This window comes from Prionailurus bengalensis, chromosome D4 (genome assembly GCF_016509475.1).
Source record: "Prionailurus bengalensis isolate Pbe53 chromosome D4, Fcat_Pben_1.1_paternal_pri, whole genome shotgun sequence".
Taxonomy (NCBI): Eukaryota; Metazoa; Chordata; class Mammalia; order Carnivora; family Felidae; genus Prionailurus; species Prionailurus bengalensis.
Genome location: NC_057359.1, coordinates 56,209,690 through 56,236,391, shown reverse-complemented (window position 1 = coordinate 56,236,391; position 26,702 = coordinate 56,209,690). Strand labels below are relative to the sequence as shown.

Here is a 26,702-nt window from a genome sequence, read left to right as displayed (position 1 = left end):
TCTAGGAATTGTAAAATCAAGTGCGCAACAAAAGTTTGTGTGATGTGTTGAAGGGGCTTCCCTGAGATTGTGACCATTCTTTTTTTTTTTTTTTTTTAACTTTTATTTATTATTGAGAGACAGAGACAGAGCATGAGCGGGGGAGGGGCAGAGAGAGGGAGACACAGAATCTGAAGCAGGCTCCAGGCTCTGAGCTGTCAGCACAGAGCCCAGTATGGGGCTGGAACTCACAAACTGCAAGACCCAGACCGAAGTCAGACACTTACCTGACTGAGCCACCCAGGCGCCCCCTTTTTTTTTTCCCAATGTTTGTTTATTTTTGAGAGAGAGCAGGGGAAGGGTAAAGAGAGGGGGACAGAGGATCTGAAGCAGACTCTGCACTGACAGCAGAAAGCCTGAGCGGGGCTCGAACTCATGAACCATGAGATCACGACCTGAGCCAAAGTCAGACACTTAACCAGCTGAGCCACCCAGGTGCCCTGAAATTGTGACCATTCTTTTTTTTTTTTTTTTTTAATGTTTTTTTACTCTTGAAGGAGAGAGATAGAACGTGAGTGGGGGAGGGGCAGAGAGAAAGGGAGACACAGAATCCGAAGCAGGCTCCAGGCTCTGAGCTGTCAGCACATAGCCTGATGCGGGGCTCAAGCTCACGATCTGTGATAGCATGACCTGAGTGAAGTTGGTTGCCCAACCGACTAAGCCACCCAGGTGCCCCAAGATTGTGACCATTCTTAACCTGTCCAGAGTGCCCTCCATTGTGGAGTCCTAAGAAAATTGTTTCTTATATTCCTGTTCCCTGTGGTTCTCTTGCCCCCACCTCCCCCAGCCATTCCTTCATTTGACAGGAGAGTTACTGCCCATGATGCCTTTATCCCTGAAGATTTAACCAACTGAATGGGAAAGGAAGAGATGTTTAGGAGGAGGTCCCTTTCCCTTAGCTATGGCCATAATTGTGTTAATGGGCAGTCTGGTGTCATATCACTCCCACTACCTTTGGAAGAGTTTATGGTACTGCTCTATCTTAAGATATCTTTCCTAAGAAAAGCCACCTGGTTGGCTCAGTTGGTTGAGCATCCGACTCTTGATTTCGGCTCAGGTCACGATCTTATGGTTTGTGAGTTTGAGCCCTGTACCGGGCTGTGTGCTGACTACAGAGCCTGCTTGGGATTCTCTCTCTCCCTCTCTCTCTGCCCCTCCCCTGTTTTTTCTCTCTGTCTCTCTCTCTCAAAAAATTAACTAAAAAAAAAAAAAGCAGAAGTTTCTTGTTAGTCAGTGTTTTATATCATCACCATCAATACTCTCAGTCTACAAGAAGTCAGCTGAGATCAAGATGGAAAGTTGATATAAATTATGGATGCCCTCATGAACATTTACTGACTCGAAACAACAGCACTTGCTAACTCAGGTGTTGCACTTTCTCAGGTGTTACTGTACATGCTCGCTCAAGTATCACCCATTTGTTTGCTCAAGTGTCACCCTCAGGTGTCATCTTTGAGTGTCACCCTCACAGATCACCCTCAGGTTCACTCAGGCATGGCCACTTGCATGCCTGCACAACTAGCAGCCATATTTTTCCCACAAGATTGTCCTTCTTCCAGGAACTCTCTCCTTCAAGTGTATTTTATTACCTGGTCTTAACAATGCAGACACCAGGTCTTCCCTGCCTTTACCGAGGACGCACTGACTCCTCACATTTCTCAGTTGTGGAATCAAGATTTCTTCTGTCAGGGAATTGATGAGTATTTTTTCAGTTGTAGAGATTTACAGATTTTTTTTAATGTTTATTTATTTTTGAGACAGAGACTGAGCATGAATGGGGGAGGGTCAGAGAGAGGGAGACACAGAATCTGAAACAGGCTCCAGGCTCTGAGCTGTCAGCACAGAGCCCGATGCGGGGCTTGAACTCACGGACCGAGAGATCATGACCTGAGCCGAAGTCGGCCGCTTAACCGACTGAGCCACCCAGGCGCCCCAGATTTACAGATTTTTAAGTCATTTCGATAGCCACTTTATGTACTTATGGGCATCCATTCTCAAACTTCTCATAAACCTGTCTCATATTTTATCATTGCCCTAATCGCAATTGGTAACGGAGGCCCACATGGCAAAAGCTTCCCCTAGATGAGCCTCGGTTGTATGCCAGTGGTAGAGACTTACTGTGCACACAGTGCCTATGCTACTGACATGCTCCTAGCCCTCCTTCAGTATATGCACAGAAACCTTAGTGATTAAAGCCTTATAACCATACAGAGGTGGGTCCTGGTGCCATGTATCCTTCAGCATGTCCTTTCCCTTTCTGAGCCTGAAACATGTGGATGATAGTAGATGATTGGGTTGGATGATACAGGAGGAAATGAGATAACATATAGAAAATGGTTGGTGTGACACTAGTTCAATTCGCCACATCTGTTCTTATTAATTGTCTTTATTAATAATGTCCCTGAATGTTACCCAGGCAACAGAATTGAGCAGTTGTCTTTAGTTTCTTTGGTGGCAGTTCCCCATTTCACTACTCACATAACATGTTTTGTCTAAAGGACCTAGATTTAGAAATTTGCCCAATAGACTTTAGTTACAGAAGGAAGAATTCAAGAAGGAGGAAGTGGTAGAGGAAAAGGAAGCCTACTGATTTTTCAGTTGATTGCACTATTTTTGCTTGGCTCCTAGACTTGCATTTTCCCCCAAATATTTTGTTTTTCCCTTTTCTTCTTCTTTTTTCTTTTTGGTTCACTTGTACTGGGGAGCCCGTGGAGTCTCATGTTGATCTGCAAAGCTCTATTTCCCCAGGAAACTCTGTTTTACATTTCTGAAAAGAAATAAAGTTTTGGAAGTTTACACAAAAATGTTTGTTCTTGGGGCACCTGACTGGCTCAGTCAGTGGCGCATGCAACTCTTGATCTCAGGGCTGTGCATTCGAGACCCACATCAGGCTCTCTGCTACCAGCATGAAGCCCACTTCTCTGTCCCCATTTCTCTGCACCTCCCTCACTCCTGTTCTCTCTCAAAAATAAATAAACATTGGGACACATAGATGGCTCAGTGTGGTTAAGTGTCTGATTCTTCGTTTCAGCTCAGGTCATGATCTTACAGTTTTGTGGGTTCGAGCCCTGTGTCGGGCTATATGTGCTGGCAGCATAGAGCCTGCTTGGGATTCTCTCTTTACCTCTCTGCCCCTCCCCTGCTTGTGCTGTCTCTTTCTCAAAAAAAAAAAAAAAAAAAAAAAATTTTTTTAAATAAAAATAAATATTAAAAAAAGTTGATCTATCTGATGATCTTTATAAACAGAGTCATTTTTACTCGTCAGAGCCCAGGTGCTTTATTTCACTTTCTGAAAGGCATGGTGATTGTAGCCTGTTTCTGAAGCTGAGGAAACTGAACCAGAACCAGAAATCTTTCATGCCTTCCCTAAAAGTCATTAGTCAGGAAAGGTATCCTCAACACATTAGATTTTCTGGGATGTACTCACAGGTACCTAATGCATCATGATGGATAAGGTGGACAAGGTGCATGAAAAACTAAATGTAAAACTTTATAACAGAACCCCAGAAGCCAACTTTTCTTGACTTCCCTGGGGGTGAACCACAAACCATCCTCTAAGCGTCTGTCTGTATCCGCTGTATCCGCTGTGCCTAGCCAGGCCTTGAGGCCTTTCTCAGCTGTGTGTCCCTAGCATCATTACTCTCACGTGGCAGAGGCCACCTGGCTTCTATCCCTAGCCTGACGATATTTGACCTATGTGACCTCGGGTAAGTCACTAACTTCTCTGTTTCTTCCCTTATCAAGCATATTGTTTATACAAATGTAGAGATTTAAAGGATCTCCCCTGTCTCTTCGTGGGGCTTGTAAAAGACCAAAACCAACAAGCAAAAAACCAAAAGAGGTGTGAGAACCCTAAAACTAGAAGGAAATACACCAGAATCTTGTTTACTCTGGATTTATGTGAGGTATATATTTTCTTGTTGATAGTTTTCCTACATTTTCCAAGTTTTCCACAGTAAGCATGTCTTTCTTTTCTAATAGAGAAAAAAGAAAAGTTTGATAAAAAGAACATTACACATCATCCTTGCATTAGTCTATGTACGCACAAAGTCAGAGTGACAGGAGAGAGGCCAGGATAAAGAAGTACATTTGAACTAGGTGGTTCAGTTACAGATGTGCCTGAAGCAGCCTAGCCAGCATCCGAGCTTAGTTAGCAGTGCAGGGCAGGGGGACCTGCCACACCCAGTGTAAGGGACTACTGTCACTCTTATGATTTCTAATTAGCAGTAACATACTAGCTCTGCAGTTGACAGTACAGTGTTATAAATTAACAGGTTCTTCTCTTTATAAAAAGATTCATCGGATAGACCTATTACACTTGTAGCAAGCTATTTACAAAATGAGTGCATCTAAAATATTCTAAATTTGATTCTGAAATACAATTCTAGGGGCACTTGGGTGGCTCAGTAGGGTAAGCAGCCAACTCTGGATTTCAGGTCATGACCTCGTGGTTTGTGAGTTCAAGCCCCACATCAGGCTTTGAGCTGACAGGCTGACAGTGTGGAGCCTGCTTGGGATTCTGTCTCTCTCCCTCTTTTTCTTCCCTGTGTATTAGTCATTCTGTGATACACATTTCTGTCCTTTGCTTTAGTTACTAAGATAGGTGGCTACTGTGGGACCTTGCTTTGGAGACAAGTCATGCCCTGGAGATTGTAGTCAGGCTAAATCTATCAAAGGTATAAAAAAGAGCTTATGAGATCAAGAAGTAAATTAGCTCTTCAGCTATTAAATGTTCTCCCCCAAGGTGAGTATTCCACATTGTTTGCATTGCTGTTGGGTATTTACTCTGTATGATTTAATGTTTAGGCAGCTTTCTGCTTAGAAGGAAAATGACTGCAGTGTACTGACAAAGGTATATGCCTGGTCTCTATTGCTCTTAGCCAACTCTTAGAAACCAGAGGGCTTTTTTATTTCTTGGGGAAATCACCCTATGGATTTTATTTTCAGGTGATTCTGAAAGGCAGCAAGGAGCGCAGCACTGGGGCCACTGGAGTTAATGCAGACTCCTCCCGCTCCCATGCTATCATCCAAATTCAGATCAAAGATTCAGCCAAGAGGACATTTGGCAGGTGAGCTGGAAATATGCAAGGAACTGCATTGTCTGCCTTTCCGTAACATGACTTTGAAATATGTGTTATCAACAACAGAACACTCTGCCACCATGGAGTTTTTAATAAATATCAGGGATACAGAGTAGAGTTGTTAGCCCTGAAATAAATCATTGTATTAAAGTGCCATCAGTTGATTAACCATGAAGTAATGACCTATTGTTGGTCAAGCCTAAGTTATTAAAAGGGACATTGATTGCTTCTAACATGAAACACAGTATCAGCAAAGGAATAGTAGGAAATGTATCTCAGCTTACAGGCCAAAAAAAAAGGGGAGGGGGGAGAGAAAATTAATCTAGCCTTCTTGAAAGAAGCCATAAGACAATTGAGTACATTCATTGCTTCTCTGGTGCTATCTTAGCAAACTCTGCCACACTGATGGATGAGCCTATCTCACCTCTCAGTAATGAGTCTTTTTCTTTTCTTTTTTTTTTTTCTTTAAACTTTTCTTTCTTTTCTTTTCTTTTTTTTTTTTTTTTTTTGGCTGGAAAGCAGCCCACAGAAGTTTCTATTTAATTATCTAAGTGGTCACATACGTGATTTGCATTGCAGTCATTTAGCTTTATGGGAAGAATGGCGGGCTTTTTTGGGGGGGGAAGAATGTTTTATTAATTTTAGTCATACTTTCTCACAAATGATTAAAACCAATGGAAGTGTCTGAGTGAACAGTGCTATCAACAGCTGACAGATCAGGATCTTAAAATACTTTTGGAAAGCTGACAGTAATGTCTTTTCTTTCCTGAGGATGGGCCAGTGTTAATTTCTTCCTGCCGCCACAAAATGCTGACTGTTGTAAAAATAAACCAAAGCCCCAAAGAAGTTATCTTTGCTGTGTCTTTTCTCTAGGATCTCTTTTATTGACTTGGCTGGCAGTGAAAGAGCAGCAGACGCCAGAGACTCAGATAGACAGACAAAGATGGAAGGTGCAGAAATAAACCAGAGTCTTCTGGCCGTAAGTTGTTTGACAACTTTAATCTAAAAATCCTTCTTGAGGGGCACCTGGGTGGCTCAGTCAGTTAAGAGTCTGACTTCAGTTCAGGTTATGATCTCATGGTCTATGAGTTCGAACCCCGTGTCAGGCTCTGTGCTGACAGCTCATAGCCTGGAGCCTGCTTCGGATTTTGTGTCTCCCACTCTCTTTGCCCCTGCCCTTGCCCCTGCCCCTCCCTCCCTCTCTTTCCCTCCCTCCCTCCCTCCCTCCCTCTCTCTCTCTCTCTCTCTCTCTCTCTGTCTCTCAAAAATAAATAAATAAACAATTAAAAAAATTTTTTTTAAATCCTTCCTGAGAGATTTTGTCCCTCTTTACATGCAGCCAGAGTGGGTGAGGGTGGCTGGGTGGAATCAGTAGAGCAAGGGCATGCATGCTCTTAGAGTCTGGCAGTGGAATTCCAAGGTTGGAATTGGGCAGAGGCTGCCCAATCAGATTCTCAGCAAAGGAACACACAAGTATTTCTGCAGCTGCTAAATGGTTAACTTAGGTAAGCTTTCTCCCTCTCATCAAATTTTTAGATTGTATTAAGTTTTCAAACATACAAAAGTAGAATAAATCATTTAATGACTTCCCAAATACTTGCACCCAGCTTCAACATGTGAAAAATCTAACTAACCCTTCCCTTGGATTATTGTAAAGCAAATCCTGTCATCCTGTCATGTCTTCCACAAATATTTCATTATCTCAAGGAGATGAGGGCTCATACTTTCTCAAATATACCTGTAATGCCATTATCACACCTAAAGAAATAATTATGTTATATTATCTATTATCTAGTAAATGTTATCCTTCCTCCAGTTGTCCCATAAATGGCTTTTCACAGTTGGTTTGTTCAAATCAAGATGCAAACGGGACCCTTGGATCATTTCTGATAGTCTCTTTTATTCCATATCAGTTCTTCCATTCTCTCTCTCTAATATCAATGTATTTGTTCAAGAAAACTGGGTCACTTGTCCTATAAGATTTCCTGCATTCTGGATTAGGTTGACTGCATCCCCATGTTGATGTTTAACATGGCACTCTGTTCTGTCTATTTTCTGTAAAGTGGTTAAGGTCTGTGTTTGTGCTGTACAGTAGCCACTACGGCACATGTGGCTATTGAGCACTTCAAACGTAGCCAGTCTGAACTGAGATATGCTCTAAGTGTAAGATACACCCTGGATCTTGAAGCAGGCATAATATCTCATTAATATTTTTCATATTGATTACACAATGAAATAACATTTTGGATGTATTGGATTACATAACATGTAATTAAGATTAATTTGGAGTGCCTGAATGGCTCATTTGGCCAAGCATCGGACTCTTGGTTTTGGTTCAGGTCATGATCTTGAAGTTCGTGGAATTGAGCCCCATGTCAAGCTCTGCACTGGCAGCATGGAGCCTGTTTGGGATTCTCTCTGCCCCTCTCCTGCTCATGAGCGCATGTGCGCGCGCGCTCTCTCTCTCAAATAAATAAATAAACTTAAAAAAAGATTAATTTCGGGGCGCCTGGGTGGCGCAGTCGGTTAAGCGTCCGACTTCAGCCAGGTCACGATCTCGCGGTCCGTGAGTTCGAGCCCCGCGTCGGGCTCTGGGCTGATGGCTCAGAGCCTGGAGCCTGTTTCCGATTCTGTGTCTCCCTCTCTCTCTGACCTTCCCCGTTCATGCTCTGTCTCTCTCTGTCCCAAAAATAAATAAACGTTGAAAAAAAAAAGATTAATTTCATTTTTTTTAATGTGAAATTTTAAATTACACGTATGATTTGCATTTGTGGCTAACATTTCTATTGGGAAAGCACTGTTCTAGAAGCTTGATGAGATTGAGGTTCTGTTTTTTGACAAGAATTCATGGGTAGTTTTTAGACTTCCTATAGGAACATGTCAGGAGGTACAGAATGTCTGCTTTTCTCTCTTTGTGATTTTTTTAGAATTGAGAAAAATTCAAGTGTCAGCTTAATTCCTCCATTATAGTTTCCTATCAGACTTTTTCATTGAGTGGTTTTAGCAGCCGTTGATGAACATCGCCTGTATCTGCTGTTTTACTAGAGATTCCAAAGTGATGATATTCTAATATTCCTTCTTTATTAGCTGGAAAGAACTTTCCCTCAACTGTCTGATTCTGAAATATAGTTCATACAGTAGAGACCAGATAAATTCTTGCTTCTTTGCCTTTACTCACCATTTTGCAGAATGACTGGTGTCCTAGTAACCTAAACATGACCAATGAGTTTGTTATTTACTTTTTTTTTGTATTATTATAAACTCATTATAATCATTATTCTTTTTTGCTATTTAAATTGTACATATTTGGCCAGTGGGAGCTTTTTCAAGTATGTTCCTTTGTTTTTTTGACCAGCCCTCTTAGTCTCGAATAGCTTCCTGGCTTTCTGGTATGACGAGATAATCTAGGCTCATCTTGTACGTTTCCTTTTCCAGACCTTGAATCAGCCAGTTCTTCAACAAGCCTTGGTTTTAGAAGGAAATGGCATTTAGAGACCATTAAGGGGCCCTAGGGGTGCTTATACCATAAGTGGGTTAGTAGACAGAGCTAGGAAATAGATTTTTTTTTGAAAGGGAAGGTAGATCAGGGATTCATACTAATAAATTAATTCAAAATTAAGATTACAAGGGTTTTGGTTAACTTTTTTGAATTTATATTTCCCTTCTCTCCTATGCTAGAATTCTTAGTTCCTAACATTAATTTATTAGCTCTACTTCAGTATGTATACATTTCAAAATAATCCTAACACTACTCATAATATGATTACTGAATTCAAATTAATATTTCTTTGCAGTTTCTTTTTCACTCTTAAATTGTATCTGGTTAGGGATGTGTAGTCCTAATATTGTGTTGCAAAGTCACTTGATAAACACACACACACACACACACACACACACACACACACATTCAGTACATTGAATATATATGTATTCAACGCTGTTCTCAGAAGCAAAAGGGTAGCATACTGTAAACACTTTGCTTTTTTCCCTGACCAGTATCCTGGAGCTCCCTACACGGTTCTATATAAAGATCTTCCTTATTCCTTTTTGCAGCTCTACAGTGCTGCCTGTGCTCCTCCATATTATTTAAGTCCTTTTGACCAGAAATGAAGTCTCTAGCTAGGTACTTTATTTCTAGGCCTCATGAAGGATAAATTGCAAGGCTAGAAAGGTGAGAGAGCGTCTATCTTTATCTTTTTAATTTTTGAATAATTTTAAGTTTACAAAAAGATGCAAAAATAAATGCCCAGCATTCCTTCACCCAGCATCCATAGTATTAACATCCTACGTGACCATAATAAAATGCTCTAAATCAGGAAATTAACATTGGTTATAATACTATTAACTAAAAAAAAAAATTTTTTTTTTTAATTTTTTTTTTCAAAGTGTATTTATTTTTGGGACAGAGAGAGACAGAGCATGAATGGGGGAGGGGCAGAGAGAGAGGGAGACACAGAATCGGAAACAGGCTCCAGGCTCTGAGCCATCAGCCCAGAGCCTGACGCGGGGCTCGAACTCGCAGACCGCGAGATCGTGACCTGGCTGAAGTCGGACACTTAACCGACTGCGCCACCCAGGCGCCCCAAAAAAGAAAAATTTTAAAGGGGTGCCTAGATGGCTTAGTCAGTTGAATGTCCAACTGTTGATTTCAGTCATCCCAGGGTCATGGGATCGAGTCCTGTGTCAGACTCTGTGCTGAGCATGGTGCCTGCTTGAAATTCTCTCTCTCACTCTCCCCCACCCCCCCGCCTGCCTCTTTCTCTCTCTCAAATAAAAGTTTTAAATATTTAAAAAAAAGTAATAATACTATTAACTAATCTACAGACCTTGTTTTAATTTCACCAGTAGTCCCACTGATGTCCTTTTTAGGGTCCAGGACCTTTTATTGCATTTAGTTCTGTCTTCATAGTCTCCTCAGTTTTTGTTGTCTGTGACTTTAACACCTTTGAAGAGTGCTGGCCTTTTATTTTGCAGATTGTCTGTGGATTTGGGTTTATCTGATGTTTTCTCAGATTCGATCAAGGTAAAGAATTTTTAGCAAGAACAACACATAAGTTGTGTCCTTCTTGGTGGATCATATCAGGTGGTGCATGAAATCAGTATGTCTTACTACTGGTGATGTTCACTTTGATCACTTAAGGTGGTTTGTGCTAGGTTTCTCCACCGTAATGTTACCATTTTTCCTTTTGTAATTAATAAATATCTTATGGGGAGATACTTTGAAACTATGCAGATATCCTATTTACATCACACTTTTGCTGCCTAATTTTGGCATCCATTGATGATTCTTAATCTGCAACAATTATTGTGGTATTTACCTGGTGGGATTTCCTGTTCCTATCACTCTTTTTACATTAATTAGTTGGAATTCTGCTGTAAGAAAGAGCTGTCCTTCTTCTCCAATTTATTTATTAGATTATAACAGTAAATGGATATTTCTTTTATTTGCTAGATTATAATACATTTCTATCATTATTGCTCAGATTGTCCCAGATTTGGCCATTGTGAGCTCTTTCAAGTTGGCTCCTGTATCATTTTGATATATATGCCCTCATCATTTTTTGTTGTTGTTTATGTATTTTGAGAGAGGGAGAGAGAGCACAAGCAGGGGAGGGGGCAGAGAGAGAGAGGGACAGAGGATCTGAAGTAGGCTCTGGGCTGACAGCAGAGAACCTGACACGGGGCTCGAGCTCACAAACCGTGAGATCATGACCTGAGGCGAAGTCTTAGGCTCTGACTGAGCCACCCAGGCTCCTCATCCCCCATCATTTTTGAGCATATCCTTGCCTTTTGGCCTTATAAGATGTCACACACTCATCTTTATGCTTTCCCTGCCCTAGCCCTGTAATCAGCCATTTCTCAAAGGAGCCCCAGAACCAATAGCATTTACATGTTAAGTTTCTAAGACTCAGATGGATTAAGTGAACTGGCCAGGGGTCCATATTCTCTAGCTACAAATCTGTGATTCTCATATGTAAAATTATGGTCCAGGAATCAAGCATAAAACCTGGGAAGAAGTCCATGTGAAGTCATACAACCTCTTGAGACTGGACTATGTCTATCTCACAAGGTCAGTAGCATGCAAAGGAGCCTAGAAACAAGCCTTCAAAAACAGCATCATAATCTTGTGCTTTGTGGGGCTCCAGGGGGGCTCAGTTAGTTGAGCATCTGACTCTTATTTTCAACTCAGGTCATGATCCTAGGGTCATGGGATCAAGCCCCACATCAGGCTTTGCACTGGGCCTGGAGCCTACTTGAGGCTTTCTCTCTCTACCTCTGTCCCTCTCTCCTGCTTGTGCTCTCTCTCTTTCTCTAAAAAAATAAAATTTAAAAAAATAAATAAAAATTTAAAAAATATTTATTAAAAAAATCTTGGGGTGCCTGGGAGACTCAAGTCGGGTAAGCATCCATCTTGGGTTCAGGTCATGATCTCGCGGTCTGTGGGTTCAAGCCCCGTGTCGGGCTGTGTTGACAGCTTGGAGCCTGGAGCCTGCTTCAGATTCTGTGTCTCCCTCTCTCTGCCCTTCCCCTTTTTGCACTCTCTCTCTCTCAAAAATAAATAAACATTTTTAAAACATTTTGAAAAATCGTGTGCTTTGTAAGGTGCACAAAGGTACACCTTATTTCTTCTTGGGTATTCCCCTTAGTTCTCCCTTAATAAGTTTAATAAAGTATACTTCCCATTCTGATTCAACAGGGCTAAAGGGACTCAAGGACTCATAGGGATTGGTGGCCACACTTGGATTTGAGTATGTAAGGGGCAGGTGTAACTCAGGGGCAGGATTTGGCTACCTGTTTGTCCCTTTTGGAGAACTGTCCTAGTGCTCAAGTTTGGGGTATTTGTAATAAAAGAGGAAATTCCCTTATATAGGTTTCTCTATCTGAAAATAGAATTTTCCCATGAAACCTTTTGTAAGCCAAAATGGCATAAGGCAAAGAAGTGATTACCATTAATTTATATGGGAAAAGTGTGTGCATTCCCAAAATGCCAAAAATAGCCTGTCTTCGGCTTTTCTGATACCTTAAGATACATCTTGCTAATGGGTGTACAAACTAAATCAAAATAAAGCACAGATGGAGGAGCCTAGCTGGCTTAGTCAGTGGAGCATGTGACTCTTGATCTTGGGGTTGTGAGTTCAAGGCCCACACTGGGCTTAGAGTTTACTTAAAAAAAAAAAAACTATTAAAAGATAAGGGGCACCTGGGTGCCTCAATTGGTTAAGCATCCAACTCTTGATTTCAGATCAGGTTATGATCTCACAGCTTTTGAATTCCAGCCCTGTGTTGGTCTCTACGCTGACAGCACAGAGCCTGCGTGGGATTCTCTCTCTCCCCATCTCTGCCCCTCCCCCGCCCGCTCGCTCTCTCTCAATACTAAGTTAGTTAATTAAATTAAATAAATAAAACACAGATGGAGATACAGTTCTGCTGAGATGTTGAATGTACTTCCCTGGGAAGCAGTTGGACGGTACCACTCTTGCCGCTCAGGGTACACGCACTGCACCTGTAAAGGCTTGTTGCAGAATAAACGCTGAATACTATTTTTACTTTTCACCTTACTTTTTAATGTTTATTTTTGAGAGAGAGAGAGAAAGCGCGTGTGAGCATGGGTGGGGGAGGAGCAGAGAGAGAGGGAGACAGAATCTGAAGCAGCTCCAGGCTCCAAGCTGTCAGCACAAGAGCCCGACACAGGGCTTGAACTCAAACTGAGATCATGACCTGAACCGAAGTCAGACGCTCAACTGACTGAACCATCCAGGGGCCCTTACTTTTAAAATAAAAGTGAAAATCCTCTTTAAATTTCTTTTAGTTAGCACAGACAGGTACTAATGTAGGCCTTTTATAAAAGTGAAATGGCATAACCTGAACTTTGAAAAAGTGGAGGATACTTGTTCCTTCTTATATACTGCAGCTTTTTGGATAGAGAGGAGTTAGCTGTGGACCTCAATATTTGCCACTAAGAACAGCCATAGCAAACTCTCAAGGCTAATTACCTGTTCTTGGTGAACTCCAGCATGGGTACTTCCAAGGATTCCTTCCATCCTCTTTCCTCCCTTCCTTTACATTTACTTTATTTTAACCTAGATACATGACTCAGAAATAGGAGATCTCTTCTCCCTCCTCCTGTTCCCCTCACCCTTGCTGTTCTGTTCTTTCTGATGAGCATGTTACCCCTGGAGGTCTACATATGTGGATCTCTGAGCGCTAGTGATGTTCAAATGTGCACTTTTTTCAGGGGCTTATGTCTAGGAGCAAGTGATACGTCCTTGCCTTTGGGACATAGTCCCTGCCTTTTTAAAATAAGAAGGTAAAAAATAAAATGAGAAGGTAGACTTAGGTGATTTCCCAGTTCCTTTCCAGCTCTGACTCTAGGATTTCTTCTGTCCCACTCAGAAAACTTTTATCTGAGTCTACACTTGAATCTACACCTATAGGTATGCATGTGGGAGCAGGGAGGTTGAGGGAGTCAAGTAGATATTCTCTCTACTTCAGCACATCCATAGCTGATAATAGTATAAGAGGAGATGAGAAAAAGGGAGGTGGCAAGCCAGAACTGCCACCACATAAGCTTGGACTCTGGGCCTTGTGGGAAGTTACCTGGTTTGTCTGTTCCCTGCTATCAGGGCTAATTCCAGGATCACAGCCTTTATGTTGGGTGGCCCTTAACTAGACACAGCACAGGATGTTGTTTCCCAGTCTAGCTTGATTCTTCTTGTTGGACAAGAAACTACCAGGGCATTTGACTTCCTTTTGGAGGATTGCCTGAGTGTGGCTTATTTAAGAAAAGTCTGATCTGTTAACTCTCTCTTTGCATGTGATACATGATGTGTTTGTTGTTATTCTACTCTGCAGCTGAAGGAATGTATCCGAGCATTGGATCAGGAACACAGCCACACTCCCTTCAGGCAAAGCAAATTAACTCAGGTAAAGTTAAATGTGAGCTTTGAGTTTGTTCTCACTTGTTCTTTCATTCATTTGTTCGTTCAGCAAAGCATCCACTGCCAGCAATGCATGATGCTAAGCTTGGGGGTCCAGGGAAGGAAAGGGTCACATTCTTTCCAGGAGCTCATTCTTTCCAGGAGCCTGGAATGGGCTCATTCCAGGATGCCCATTCTAGAGAGGGGCATCCTCAGGCAGAGATGCCTGTGGTGGGAGGCAGCTGGGCATTTTCGGGGCAGTGGTGCTCTTCTGGTCATCACTCAACAGCTTTTTGCCAATTTCTAATATAAAGAAATATTTTTTATTTAGTGGAGTCTCTTGAGCCTTTGAAGGGAGGTTGGTGTAGTTGTACTAAGTACTTTCTTAGCTGTAAGACTTAGACTAGTGTTTCAAGATAAAAAATAACAGTTGGAGTTAAAAAGAATGAGATAGATGTATTTTTGAAGAGTTTATTTTGGGGCGCCTGGGTGGCTCAGTCACTTGAATGTCTGACTCTTGATTTCGGTTCAGGTCATGATCCCAGGGTTGTGGGATCAAGCCCCGCATCAGGCTCTGCACTGAGTGTGGAGCCTGCTTAAGATTGTATCTCTCCTTCTCCTCCTCTCCCCTGTTCACATGTGTGCGTGTGCTGTCTCTCTTAAAAAAAAAAAAAAAAAAGTAAAAAAAAAAATTATTTTTAAGTAATGTCTATATCCAACATGGGGCTTGAACTTAAAACCCTGAAATCAGGAGTCACATGCTCTACCAACTGAGCCAGCCAGGTGCCCCGGATGAGCTAGATTTTTGACAGGTTCTGATAGGAAAGATGACCAAGATCTATAGTATAAAAATATGTTATGAGACAAAAACTACACAAAAAAATTCTGCATGTATTAACTGATTATTCTGAGTGTTAAAACTATAGGTAATTTTTTCCTCCATTTTTCTGTCATGAAACTGTGCTTTATTAACAGAAAATGCTAGTAAGTCAGCATTGTAATAGCTATACAAAAGTGGCCCATGGAGGGGTCTGCCTACATATAAACTGCTGTGAAGGCAGTTATGGGTGCTTCTGATTCCCTTCTGCACCAAGTCCTGTGCCCAGTGGAGAATGGACTAGGGTAGAAGGCAGTTTATGAGATCTTTGTATTTTGGGAGAGGTTTTCAGTCTGTGCAGCTATCCTAATGGCTCCACAGGGCCTGTGGCAGAACCTATAACATAACTCCTTAGTAGTCGGAACTGGTTAGATGATGTCTTCTCAAACATTTCAGCCAGAAACTTAGAAAACCTTTCTTATGGGTGATTCTGACATTAGTTATTTTTTTTAACGTTTATTTTTGAGAGAGAAAGAGACCATGTGAGCAGGGGAGGGGCAGAGAGAGAGGAGGACACAGAATCTGAAGCAGGATCCAGGCTCTGAGCTGTCAGCACAGAACCCAACATGGGGCTCGAACTCACGTCCTGTGAGATCATAACCTGAGCTGAAACCAGATGTTTAACTCACTGAGCCACCCAGGTGCCCCTTGGCTCTGTTATTTTTTAAAACAAGTTCACCATCCCCAGAAAATGTGTTCCTACTTAATTAAATAATTCAGGGGTATCTGGCTGGCTCAGCTGGTAGAGCATGTGACTCTTGATCTCAGGGTTGTGGGTTCAAGCCCCATGTTGGGTTTAGAGGTTATTTACGAACAAAATCTTTAAATAATAATAGTGATTCAGACTATATATACAAGTACAAAGAAGATGGTAGGAGGTACCAGAAAATCCCACCTCCCAGTGATAATCACTGCTATGTTTTGGTGGACATCCTTCCAGACATTTCTCTGTCCATATATCTACATGTAGATCTACTTACATAGTTATGGAGTAATATGCCTTTTCACTCAGATTAAGTTTTAGATCTTCCTGTGTACCTAAGTACAGCTATACATAATTTTTTAATCATTTATTTTTGAGAGAGAGAGTGCAAGCACGAGCAGGGACGGGGCAGAGAGGCAGGGGGGTGGGAAGAGAGAATTCCAAGCAGGCTCAGTACTGACAGCACAGAGCCTGGCATGAGGCTTGATCTCACGAACTGTGAGATCATGACCTGAGCCAAAATCAAGAGTTAGAAGCTTAAGCAACTGAGCCACCCAAGTGCCCCACATAATTATTTTTAATGGTTGTATTATATTCAGTTAACGATTTGTTCCCTACTTAAAAATGCCTAGATTTTCCAATTTTTATTATTATGCTGTAATGCATATCCTATATATATATATATATATATATATTTTTTTTTTTTTTTTTTTAATTGAACAGTTCTCTTTAGGATAACATTCTGGAAGTGTGCACTTTTTTTATGTTTTCATGCATATTGCCAAACTGCCTTCCCAAAAGGAAGTACCATTTCATGGTAGGTGCTACATGAGTAGTGTAGCAATGTAGAAAAGTACCCATTTCCCTGGACCCTCACTAGGGCAGGCATCATTAGTCTTAATCTTATGGGTGAAAAATATTAGTATTTTTAATGGCTTGTTTGTATTTCTTTGGTGGTGAAGTGAGTACCTTTTTTTTTTTTTTTTTAACATGGTTGGTCATTTGTATTTCTTCTTTGTAAACTGCCTTTTTGTAGGGGATGGGGAGCTATGGCCCAGTGTCCTGCCCACAATTAGTAGTCAATATGCCCCTTGTTAGTTGACTTCGTTGACTTGACTTCTGTTTTGGACAGGTCCTGAAGGATTCTTTCATCGGTGATGCCAAAACATGCATGATTGCCAACATCTCGCCAAGCCACGTGGCCACTGAACACACTCTGAATACCTTGCGTTATGCTGACCGGTGAGTTGCTCTCAGGTAGCAGGTCGTGTGTACAGGTCTCATACACATATAGGGGTCCGATCTTGAGCTCCAGAAGCCTGTTCTTGAGGCAGTGATCCTAGTACCGAAGGGGAATGTGCAGTTGGTGATTTGAAGAATGTGACCTGGTAGGCCTTGCCATTTTACAAGTGTGAATGTGACAAGAGGAAGAGGACACATTCCCCGGTTCAGGAGACAACTCCATTGGTGATTTTTAAATGGCTATTGGGAAATGAAATTTCTTTGGAGTTGAAGGCTCAAGGTTTTCTTCCTGCTAGCCTCAGCCCTAATAGTAAGGGATAGAATACATGTTACTTGTCAAAGCAGAGACACTTAGAACTTTGTAGGTCCAGAAGAGAGCAACCCAGATATAACATGTTACAGAAGGATAAATTGAGCCCAGAAAAGGGCAGGAACTTTAAAAGGGCTCATTGGGAATTGGTGGTAAAGCCAGCACCTTTGACTATTTGGGGTGACTTTGATATCTGCCAGGGTCCCCCCAACCCCACCCCATGTCTTACTCTGTGGTCGCATATGTTTCCTACCATGGATGAAGACACTACCATTTCCATTCTTTCCTCTGGCTGCTTTGCTGCTTGGTCCTGTCTTACATCTTTTTCTGTGGTCTCCCAGAAGCTGTCTCCTCTCCAAGGTTAACAAACTATTTGAGGGAAAGCTTTTCTTTTCTTTTCTTTTTCTTTTCTTTTTTTTTTTTTTACTACTGTTGAGGAATCTTTAGTATCCATGGCATTTTATGAAATTCATTGGGAAGGAAAAGTGAGGTATTATTTAAGTTCAATGAAAACAGGAAACCTTATCTTTTTCTCTACCGTATCTATTGCTCAGACAGTGCTTTACCTGGTAGACGCACAATAAATATTTGTGAATGAAAGGAGGAACTCTTCCTGGGTGTCAGGGTGAGGCACTCTGTGTACCATCTCATTTAGATAGGAGAGATACTTGACACAGTGGTTACAAGAGCTCTGGAGTCCAGACTATCTGGGCCAATATCCTACTTCTGCCTCACAATAGCTGAGTGGTCTTGGGCGTAAGTTTTGGGTCCAGTTTCCTTATCTGACAGGGGATATTAGCATCTACATCTTACAACAGTTACATGGAATCAGTGAGGATAATATGTGTGAAGGGCTTACCAACATGCTGGGCACATAGTGACTACTCAATATGTTAATTTAATTTATGTGTTAATTTAACCAATGGTAATACTAATAGGTCCCCAAAATAGGTTTCTTTTATTGCATGATTTCCTAATGCCTGCTCACTAGCACTGCTAGAGGAAAGGCTACTTCATGAACTGAGATCAGATAGAAGATATGAGATGATCCAAACTTGTTTCCAAAAACCCAGTATGGCTGGAAATTCTTTACCCCCATGTATCCATTACCCAGCTTCAACAGTTATTAACAGTAAGCTGAACTTGTTTCATAACCCCACTCACTCTCCAAATCATAGACATTGTTATCAATTGCTTAGACTAATAACTTCATCACTAGAAGCAGAGAACAAGACCATCTCCTCACTTAGTGACTCAGTAAACGAAGATGAAAATAACCCTTTCTCATAGGGGATGTATTAAGTATAATTGCAAAATTATTTGAAATAATTTTGGCTTTAAAGAGAATGGAAAAAGTATAATAGAATTCGCTTCATTTGAAGCAGTCTAATACATTACTGAAAATAAATGAGGAGCACCTGCGTGGCTCAGTTAGTTAAGCATCCAACTCAGATTTGAGCTCAGGTCATGATCTCACATTTCATAAAACAGAGCCCTGAGTCAGGCTATGTGCTGAGAGCAAGGAGGGGGCTTGGGATTCTCTCTCTACCTCTGCCCCTCACTCACTCAATGTGCTCACTTGCTCGCTCTGTCTCAAAATAAAAAAATAAATGAAAGCCATTTATTTTATGTGCTTAAATGAGGCCTAGAAGAATGTTGCTAAGTAGTCCAGAAATAAAGTTCCATAGTTCTAATAGATGTATCAGAAGAGCACACTGACAGTTGTGATTTTGGTGACATGAAAAGTACACTGGAAGCAGTTAGCATCAATGACCAAATTACCTGTAGGATTCCTTCTGGCACTCAGCTGTCTATAGTTATTTACTGTGACTCCTAGTGAGAAATTTTGATGTTTCTCTCTTAATTAAACTAAAATATTTAAGATTTTTATAATAGGAAGTAATATGGAACCATCTAGACTTACCATGGCACCTCTCAGCCCGTTGCTTGTATGTCCTACTGCAACACCTAAACAAAGGCCTGTGGATACAATTCGTGTGTCTTTAGTCACATCCTACATCTCTTTGCTTAGCTATGTTGCCTGTCTTCCTTGGCTCTCAGACTTAAAGGTAAGATTTAAATGAAGTCTCAGTGTCAGACTTACGATCTTGGTTTTCAGAAATGACCAGGTGTCATTTGGCTACCAGTAATGATTGGAGTAAAACCAAAACAATGGAGGGGCACCTGGGTGGCTCAGTCAGTTAAATCATCTGACTTTTGGTTTCAGCGCGGGTCATGATCTCACAGTTCATGGGTTCAAGCCTTGCATCAGGCTCTGTGCTGGCAGTGCAGAGTCCTCTGTCTCTGCCCCTCCCCCACTCATGTTCTCGGCCTCTCTCAATATAAATGGATAAACTTAAAATAATGGAAGAGACATTTTATGGGAGCCCCCAAGTAGAAGTAGTACTCCCTTCTAGAGGATTTTTTTTTTTTTAATAAAGAAACACTCTTTGTTTTTAACGTTTTATTTATTTTTGAGACAGGGAGAGACAGAGCATGAACAGGGGAGGATCAGAGAGAGGGAGACACAGAATCTGAAACAGGCTCCAGGCTCTGAGCTGTCAGCACAGAGCCCGATGCGGGGCTGGAACTCACGAACCATGAGATCACGACCTGAGCTGAATTCAGCCGCTTAACCAACTGAGAGCCACCCAGGCGCCCCTCTAGAGGATTTTTAAATATATCTTCTTAATTAAGTAGGCTCCATGCCCAACGTGGGGCTTGAACTCATGACCCTGATATCAAGAGTCGCATGCTCCACCGAATGAGCCAGCTGGACACCCCACCTCCTAAGGGATTTTTTTTTTTTTAATTTTTTTTTTTTTTCAACGTTTATTTATTTTTGGGATAGAGAGAGACAGAGCATGAACCGGGGAGGGGCAGAGAGAGAGGGAGACACAGAATCGGAAACAGGCTCCAGGCTCCGAGCCATCAGCCCAGAGCCTGACACGGGGCTTGAACTCACGGACCGCGAGATCGTGACCTGGCTGAAGTCGGACGCTTAACCGACTGTGCCACCCAGGCGCCCCGAGATTTTAATGAAGAATCTACAAACTACTGGCGAGTCACATTTTTACTTGATGTCACCTTGTAATTCTAAATTCCTACAGTGTTTTTAAATATCACAGAGTAAGAGACTGAACTTGACAACTAAATCCTAGCAGAGACCTAATTCTGGCTTTTCCATCTTCTCTAAAATTCCCATGTGGAATAGAGCACGGTTCTCTATTTCTCTACCTAGGAGGCAACTTTGCCTCCCACGGGACATTTAGCAATGTCTACAGACATTTTTGATTGTCATGACTTAGAAGTGCTTCTGACGTTTAGTAGGTGGAAGCCAAGGATGCTGCTAAACATCCCATAGGGCACAACACAGGACAGTTCCCCACAACAAAGAATTATCTGGTTTTCCAAATACCACTATGCTAAGGTTGAGAAACCCTAGGAATAGACAGGTCACTTTTCCTTTAGTGGAATTAGCACAGCCTGCTTATTTCCAGAAGGTTTTGCTTCCTGAGTTCTAGCAAGTTTGAGGGAATTCATTTTCTTAGAGAAGCCTGAAAGGAGATGGGCTGCAGGAAAAGTGGGCAGGTGAGTGGTAGACACCAGGCTCCTGAGTTGGTCCACCTTCAAGAAGTACAGCATGGGCCCTACATGGATGTAGTGCAGTTCCAAGACCAGCTCCTCTGGCCTATCCCATGGGACTGAGGTGATTTCCAAAACTTCTGATCATAGAATGCTAGGTATATGCTTATATCCTCAGAGAATACACTTGTCTTTTTTGTAATACTTTTTGTTTCGTTTTTGAAAAATATAGAAAAGGAATTAAGGAGCATACAGGAATACACATTTAACATAAAATGGTAATTTACAGGGTCAAAGAACTAAAGAAAGGCATTAAATGTTGTGCTTCAGCTACCAGCCGAAATCGAACCTCTGGAAACTCTTCTCCAAAACGAATCCAGAGCTCCCCTGTGGCCCTGCCAGGGGATAAGTGTTCTCCCAAAAAAGTCAAGCTGGGACTTCAGCAGTCATTCACAGCAGCTCCCGGTTCCACGAGAGGGAAGGCTCATCCTCTGGCAAACCGCCCACCCAATATCCCTTTTGCTCCTGTACCTAAAGTTCCCAGTAAAAAGGGTGGATCCAGAGGGAGTCTTCACCAAGAGTGGGTCATTGAGACTAGTCCTGTGAAGGGAGTCAAAAAAAGAGAAGGGTCTGCCTCATTGTGCTCTGAGAAAATTCAAATGAGCCACAAAGCTGCCCGCAGATGGGGAAGCAGGACCCCTGGCCCAGGAGAAGACCCAGTGCATGGCAAACTGCCCTCCAAGTGCAAGAAAGTGCAGACTGTGCAGCCAGTGCAGAAGCAGCTTGTGTCACGAGTTGAGCTCTCCGCTGGCAACCTCCACCACTTAGCAGAATACAGTCAGGGCAGCAAGGGGAGCACACCTGCCAGGTCTACCTCTGAAGCTTGGACAGACATCCCTCCACACCTGAAGGAGAGGGAGGAACATTTGCGCTTTTATCACCAGCAGTTCCAGCAGCCGCCTCTCCTCCAGCAGAAGTTAAAGTACCAACCACTGGAAAGGTTTTTATGCCAGTACAGGCCCCTAGAGGGGCAGCTCCAGAAGGAGACCCCTCCTCCCTCCTGTTCTTACTCTGAGAGCCAGGATGGAGCCCAAACTGAGGACCTTGATGACAGCGATTTCAGTGAAGATTCTTTTTCACATGTCTCCAGTCAGAGAACCACAAAGCAGAGAAACACCCTAGAGAATAGCGAAGGTTCATTCTTCCTTCATCAGAGGGAACAAGGACCTGAGGAGCAGGTGGCTGAAAGGCAGCGAAGTCTGCTTTTTAACCCCAGGACAGATGGTGATGAGAAGTGTCTAACTGGAAGCTGGATGTACTCCAGGGACCCCACAAGCCACAGAAGAGCAGCACTTAATCGTGGCCACAGCCCAAGTAAGTTACCTTTGGACTGGAGCAGAGAGGAGGACTCTACCTCCTCAGCACCTTCTCCCAGAGGCAACCTGGCAGAGAAGCCTTACTGCTCACAGGTAGAGTTTGTATATGGCCAGAAAAGAGGTGGCAGCCCAGCCTTTGATCTCAGACAGAATCCCTTCAGAAGTGAGGTTCCTGGGCAGGCCGAGGGTACTTCACCATCCCTGGAGGCAGATGGTTTCATTTTCTCACTATCCCACATTGCAGTTGCAAGATCTCCAGACCAAAGAGACACAGTCAGTACACCTCTGAAAGAAGTCAGACAAGACAGCCCAACAGCAAAGAACAGTTACGCATACCAAGACGACGACTCTAAAGGGGAATCAGGCACATGCTCTGAATATGCTTCTGGAGTGATGGCTCCCCTCACTGTGTCCCTCCTGGAGAACACAGACAATGAGGGCTCTCTTTCCTTGGAGCAGCTGGCCCAGGATGGGCCTGTGCATAGTCTAGTGGCAGTGGACACAGGGGGACCAGCTGTGGACCACACAGTGTCATCTGATGATCAAAAGGCACTTCTGCCAATCTCTTCGGCAAGTGGGCACCTGTGGCTCTCATCATCTCCCCCTGACAATAAGCCTAGTGGTGGTCTTCCAGCTCTGTCCCCATCACCCATCCGTCAGCAGCCCCCGGACAAGCTACCCACAAGTGAGGCCGACCTAGGAGGGGTCTGCGAGAGCACAGAGACTGCTCTCTTCTCCCAGGAACATGTGGGTAGCCAGCAGTATGATGCTGATGCTAAGGACACAGAGCTGAACAGCTCCCAAGGTTTCCCAGGAAAGCTCTTCCCCACCATACATACTGGAGGACCCCACCCTGGGCCTATATTCACCCCACAAACAGAAAGTAGTGATATGGCTGACCAGCCCTGGGCCCAGGAAAGAAAACATCCAACAGGTCTTGGTTGGCAGGAGCTGAGTTTGTCCACAGACCCCATCAAGTTGTCTTGCTCCAACACAGACGTCGTATGGCTCAAATACAGGCTGATCCCAAGATGCTTAGCAAGGCCAGGCTCTCCCCTGATCCCCAGCTGCTCTCCAGAGATGGCAGGAAAAGTCCATCAGCTCACCCTGGGGCATGCACAGTAAGTTGGACACTCCCCAAGACTCGAGCCCCTCCGGCACCCCTACTTCCACCCCAGGTTAACGTTTTGTCTGTCCTGGGAATGGCTATTGTTGGCTCAGTGTCAGAGCTATTCTACAACTAGAGAGGCTTTGTCCAGCTTTTCAAGGGAGCTTGCCTAGATGCACCTGACATGGAGAGCAAGAATAAAATGTATGGGAGCAGGCCCACCAGGGTGGATGAACCCTGAGTCTGGGAAAGCTGGGACTTGAGTGGGAGAAGGGAGGATCTGTCACCTGTGGTAAGTTCAGAATCCTCTTCATTCTGTCGGGTCTATATTCCTGAAGTGCTGCCCAGAGATGCAAAAGCTGTAGCCTTGTGCCCGCAGAACCAAGACAGGCTGGCCACCTTCCAAAATGGTGAAGTTGATCAAAAACAGAGGGACTAGTGGTTTGTACTGGTTTCCCCAAAGGATGCTGTAGATGGTGCAGCAAAAAGAGATGGGACAGAGGCATAGAGGAAAAAAAAGGCAGAGGGATCAAGCAGGGCCCCTCTCAGCATTAGAGGCTGGGAGATGGAGGGCAGGGTGGGTGTGTGGGAACAGAGGCTACAGCCCTTTGCTAGGGCTCCTGATATCTAGGCCGGCTGTGTGCCTGCTGCTCTCTTTGGCTCCAGGCCAAGGCCATGGACAAAGAAAAGGACATGCAGGGATGCACAGGTGAGAGGAGCCTGGCAGATCCTCCAGTTTCTAGCTCAAACCCCCTGCTTTGGTCCCTGGACGCCCAGGGAGGATAGATGATGGCAGGCAAAACAGGCTCTACCCCGTGCCAAGTGTGTCACCTCCAGTGGTCACAGCCTTGAACCTTTTGGCAGGGAAGCTATGGGCAGCTCCTGTAAAGAGCACTCATCCCTGTCCTTCAGTGTAGCTGGGGAGGCAGGGACAGCTTGAGAAGTGCCTCTTTCCTGGTATCTTCTTGGTATACTCTAGTGCCTAAATAAGCCCTAAGAACAGGTGACAGGGGAGGAGGTGATGGTGAGCTGGCCTTGGTCAAAGCTTTGACCACTTTGGGCAGAGGCAGTTCCTCCCTGGAAATAAGGCTCTCAGCTCCCAAAAGTTGCCCAAGAGAGATGGAAGGCCCAGAGGATCACACTGTCCCCTCTGGTGTTTCCAGGCAGGTGGTCATCCGAGCACACCAGGAACAGCTGGATGAAATGGCAAAACTGGGCTTCAAGGAGGAGACCCTAATGAGCCAGTTGGCTCTTAATGTAAGTGGCCTTGGCTAGACCCTCAGGGGCTCTTGGGAATTAGCCTGTGGGTAGTTTAAAAAAAATTTTTTTTTCAACATTTATTTATTTTTGGGACAGAGAGAGACAGAGCATGAACAGGGGAGGGGGCAGAGAGAGAGGGAGACACAGAATCGGAAACAGCCTGTGGGTAGTTTGATGGTCATCCTTGTTTGCTGCAGTTATATGTGGGGTAAGGGTCTGCTATCCTACTCTAGCAGGCCTTGTGCCATTCCTCTGACGTAGCTCAAGGGGGGCGCAAGGACAGGTGAGAGATGGTACTACACTCCCTGTTTCCAGGCTAAAATGTTTCCAGCCTGTATCCTGTGCCATTCTGCCTGCCATTCTGCCTTCTTCTTGACTTGCTAGGGCCCCTCCCTGTGACAGTAAGTGACCTACAGCATGCAAACCAGGGGTACTTTCACAAAAACAACCCTCTGTCCTGCAGAATACCTCTCATAGAAGTTTCTCAAATGCAGGGGTGCCTACCTGGCTCAGTCAGTGGAGCATGCAACTCTTGGGGTTGTGGGTTTGAGCCCCACATTGGGTAGAGATTACTTTAAAATAAAAACCTTTTTTAAAAATTCATTTTGAGAGAGTGCGCGCAAGCTTGGGGTGGGGGGTGGGGTAGAAAAGAAAAGAATCCCAAGCAGTCTCTGTGTTGTCAGCACAAAGCCTGATGTGGAGCTCGAACCCACAAACTGTTGAGATCATGACCTGAGCTGAAGTCAGATGCATAATGGACCAGGTCACCCAGGTGCCCCTTAAAAATCTTAAAAAAGTTTCTCAAATGCAGAGAAATAAGCCTCACCCTGTGCCATAGTGACTCTCCTGCAGATTTTCCAGCTGAAGGACGGACCTGGGCTCTGAAAACTTGCAAGAGAAGGGACTAGAAAAGCAGATCCTGAGAGAAGGCTAGCAAAAGCTCCATTTGTCCTTTGTTTCCTTTCTCAGGATTTTGAAGATTTTGTGACCCAGCTGGATGAAATCATGGCTCTGAAATCCAAGTGCATCCAGAGTCTGAGGAGCCAGCTTCAGCTATATCTGGCCTGCCACAGGCCAGCCACCGCCCCTGAGAGAACAATGGTGTCTTAGAGTAAGACCCAGTATGAGGTGATGGCAGCTCAGGAGCCTGTGCTGAAGGGGCCTCTGCCAGGTCCTCCCTGCAGATACCAGACCCACTCCCTGATCCTTCTCAGGCGACCCTTTCCCTAGCCACACATGGCCTTGACTGGGCCCCAGCTCCTCTCTCAGGACCAAGACTCTGTCCCTCAATTTCAAGCACAAGGCCATCTGTAAGGAAGGACAGAGCAGCCTAAAAAAAACAATATGGCCCTCCCTTTTCTTTGGGGCTAGAAGAGAATTTGTCTTACTCACCTCTTGTCTGGAAACACACTTGGGTCTAATAACCTTGTAGATGTTTCTGAATTTAAGGCTCAGAGGATGAGGTCAGTGGTAATGTAAATGCCAAAGGCCACAAGCTGGAGAAGAAACCATGCTGAACTCAGGGGATTTGTTAGATGAATTCTGTTCTTCAAGACTTAGCCAAAAACTAAAACACTGGTGGCTTGTAGTGGGGGCTGGGTGAGCTCTGCCCCATCAGCCCTTGGAGACTGGTTTGGGCTTTAGGTTGCATACGTGGGACAGGCTTTATACCCCCAGTTCCCCTCCCTTCCTGCAATCTAGACCCAGAAGGGAGTGTTCATATTACTGCATTATTCTTTTCCCATCTCTGCTTATGCTGGGATGACTGGCCTATTATAAGCCCTAACAGCACCCATGCTCCTGTGGCAGGCAGTTCCTGGCTCCTGAGTCCTCACCTGTCACACCCTCTCGTGGCAAAGTTGAAGGGGAGGATCTCAGGCAAGTCCATCTCCTAGTGTTAACTTTAACATGACCCTGACTGTCCACTACCTCAAGAGCCTGTGTTTAGTAGTATCTTGGCAGGAGTGCTCCAGTCAGTAGTCTTGAGAATCTGAAGCAGAATTTTTACACACCCCTTCATATGAGTCCTCCTTGCTATGTATCTTTTCATCAGGAAGAGGCTCAAGACAAAGACAAATACAAACTGGTCCATCACTTACTAGGGCCTCCCGGGTCAAACTTCAGATTCATGTGTCACAGCCTTGGCCCGGATGCCCACTATAATGTGTGAATCTTCAATTTCTTACAGGGAAAGGATACCTTT

General features: G+C 43.7%; 1 protein-coding gene across 1 annotated transcript in view; it reads left to right on the top strand.

Moving 5' to 3' along the window:
• Positions 1-26,427, top strand: part of KIF24 (kinesin family member 24) — a 74,939-nt gene extending 48,512 nt beyond the window's left edge. Inside the window, exons 7-13 of the mRNA XM_043566244.1 lie at positions 4,987-5,108; positions 5,994-6,099; positions 13,974-14,045; positions 16,751-16,860; positions 21,045-23,252; positions 24,403-24,496; positions 25,469-26,427. Of these exons, the coding sequence (XP_043422179.1) occupies positions 4,987-5,108; positions 5,994-6,099; positions 13,974-14,045; positions 16,751-16,860; positions 21,045-23,252; positions 24,403-24,496; positions 25,469-25,609 (2,853 nt within the window). The 3' untranslated portion in view covers positions 25,610-26,427. The remainder of the gene's footprint in view (positions 1-4,986; positions 5,109-5,993; positions 6,100-13,973; positions 14,046-16,750; positions 16,861-21,044; positions 23,253-24,402; positions 24,497-25,468) is intronic.
• Positions 26,428-26,702: the final 275 nt, after the last annotated feature.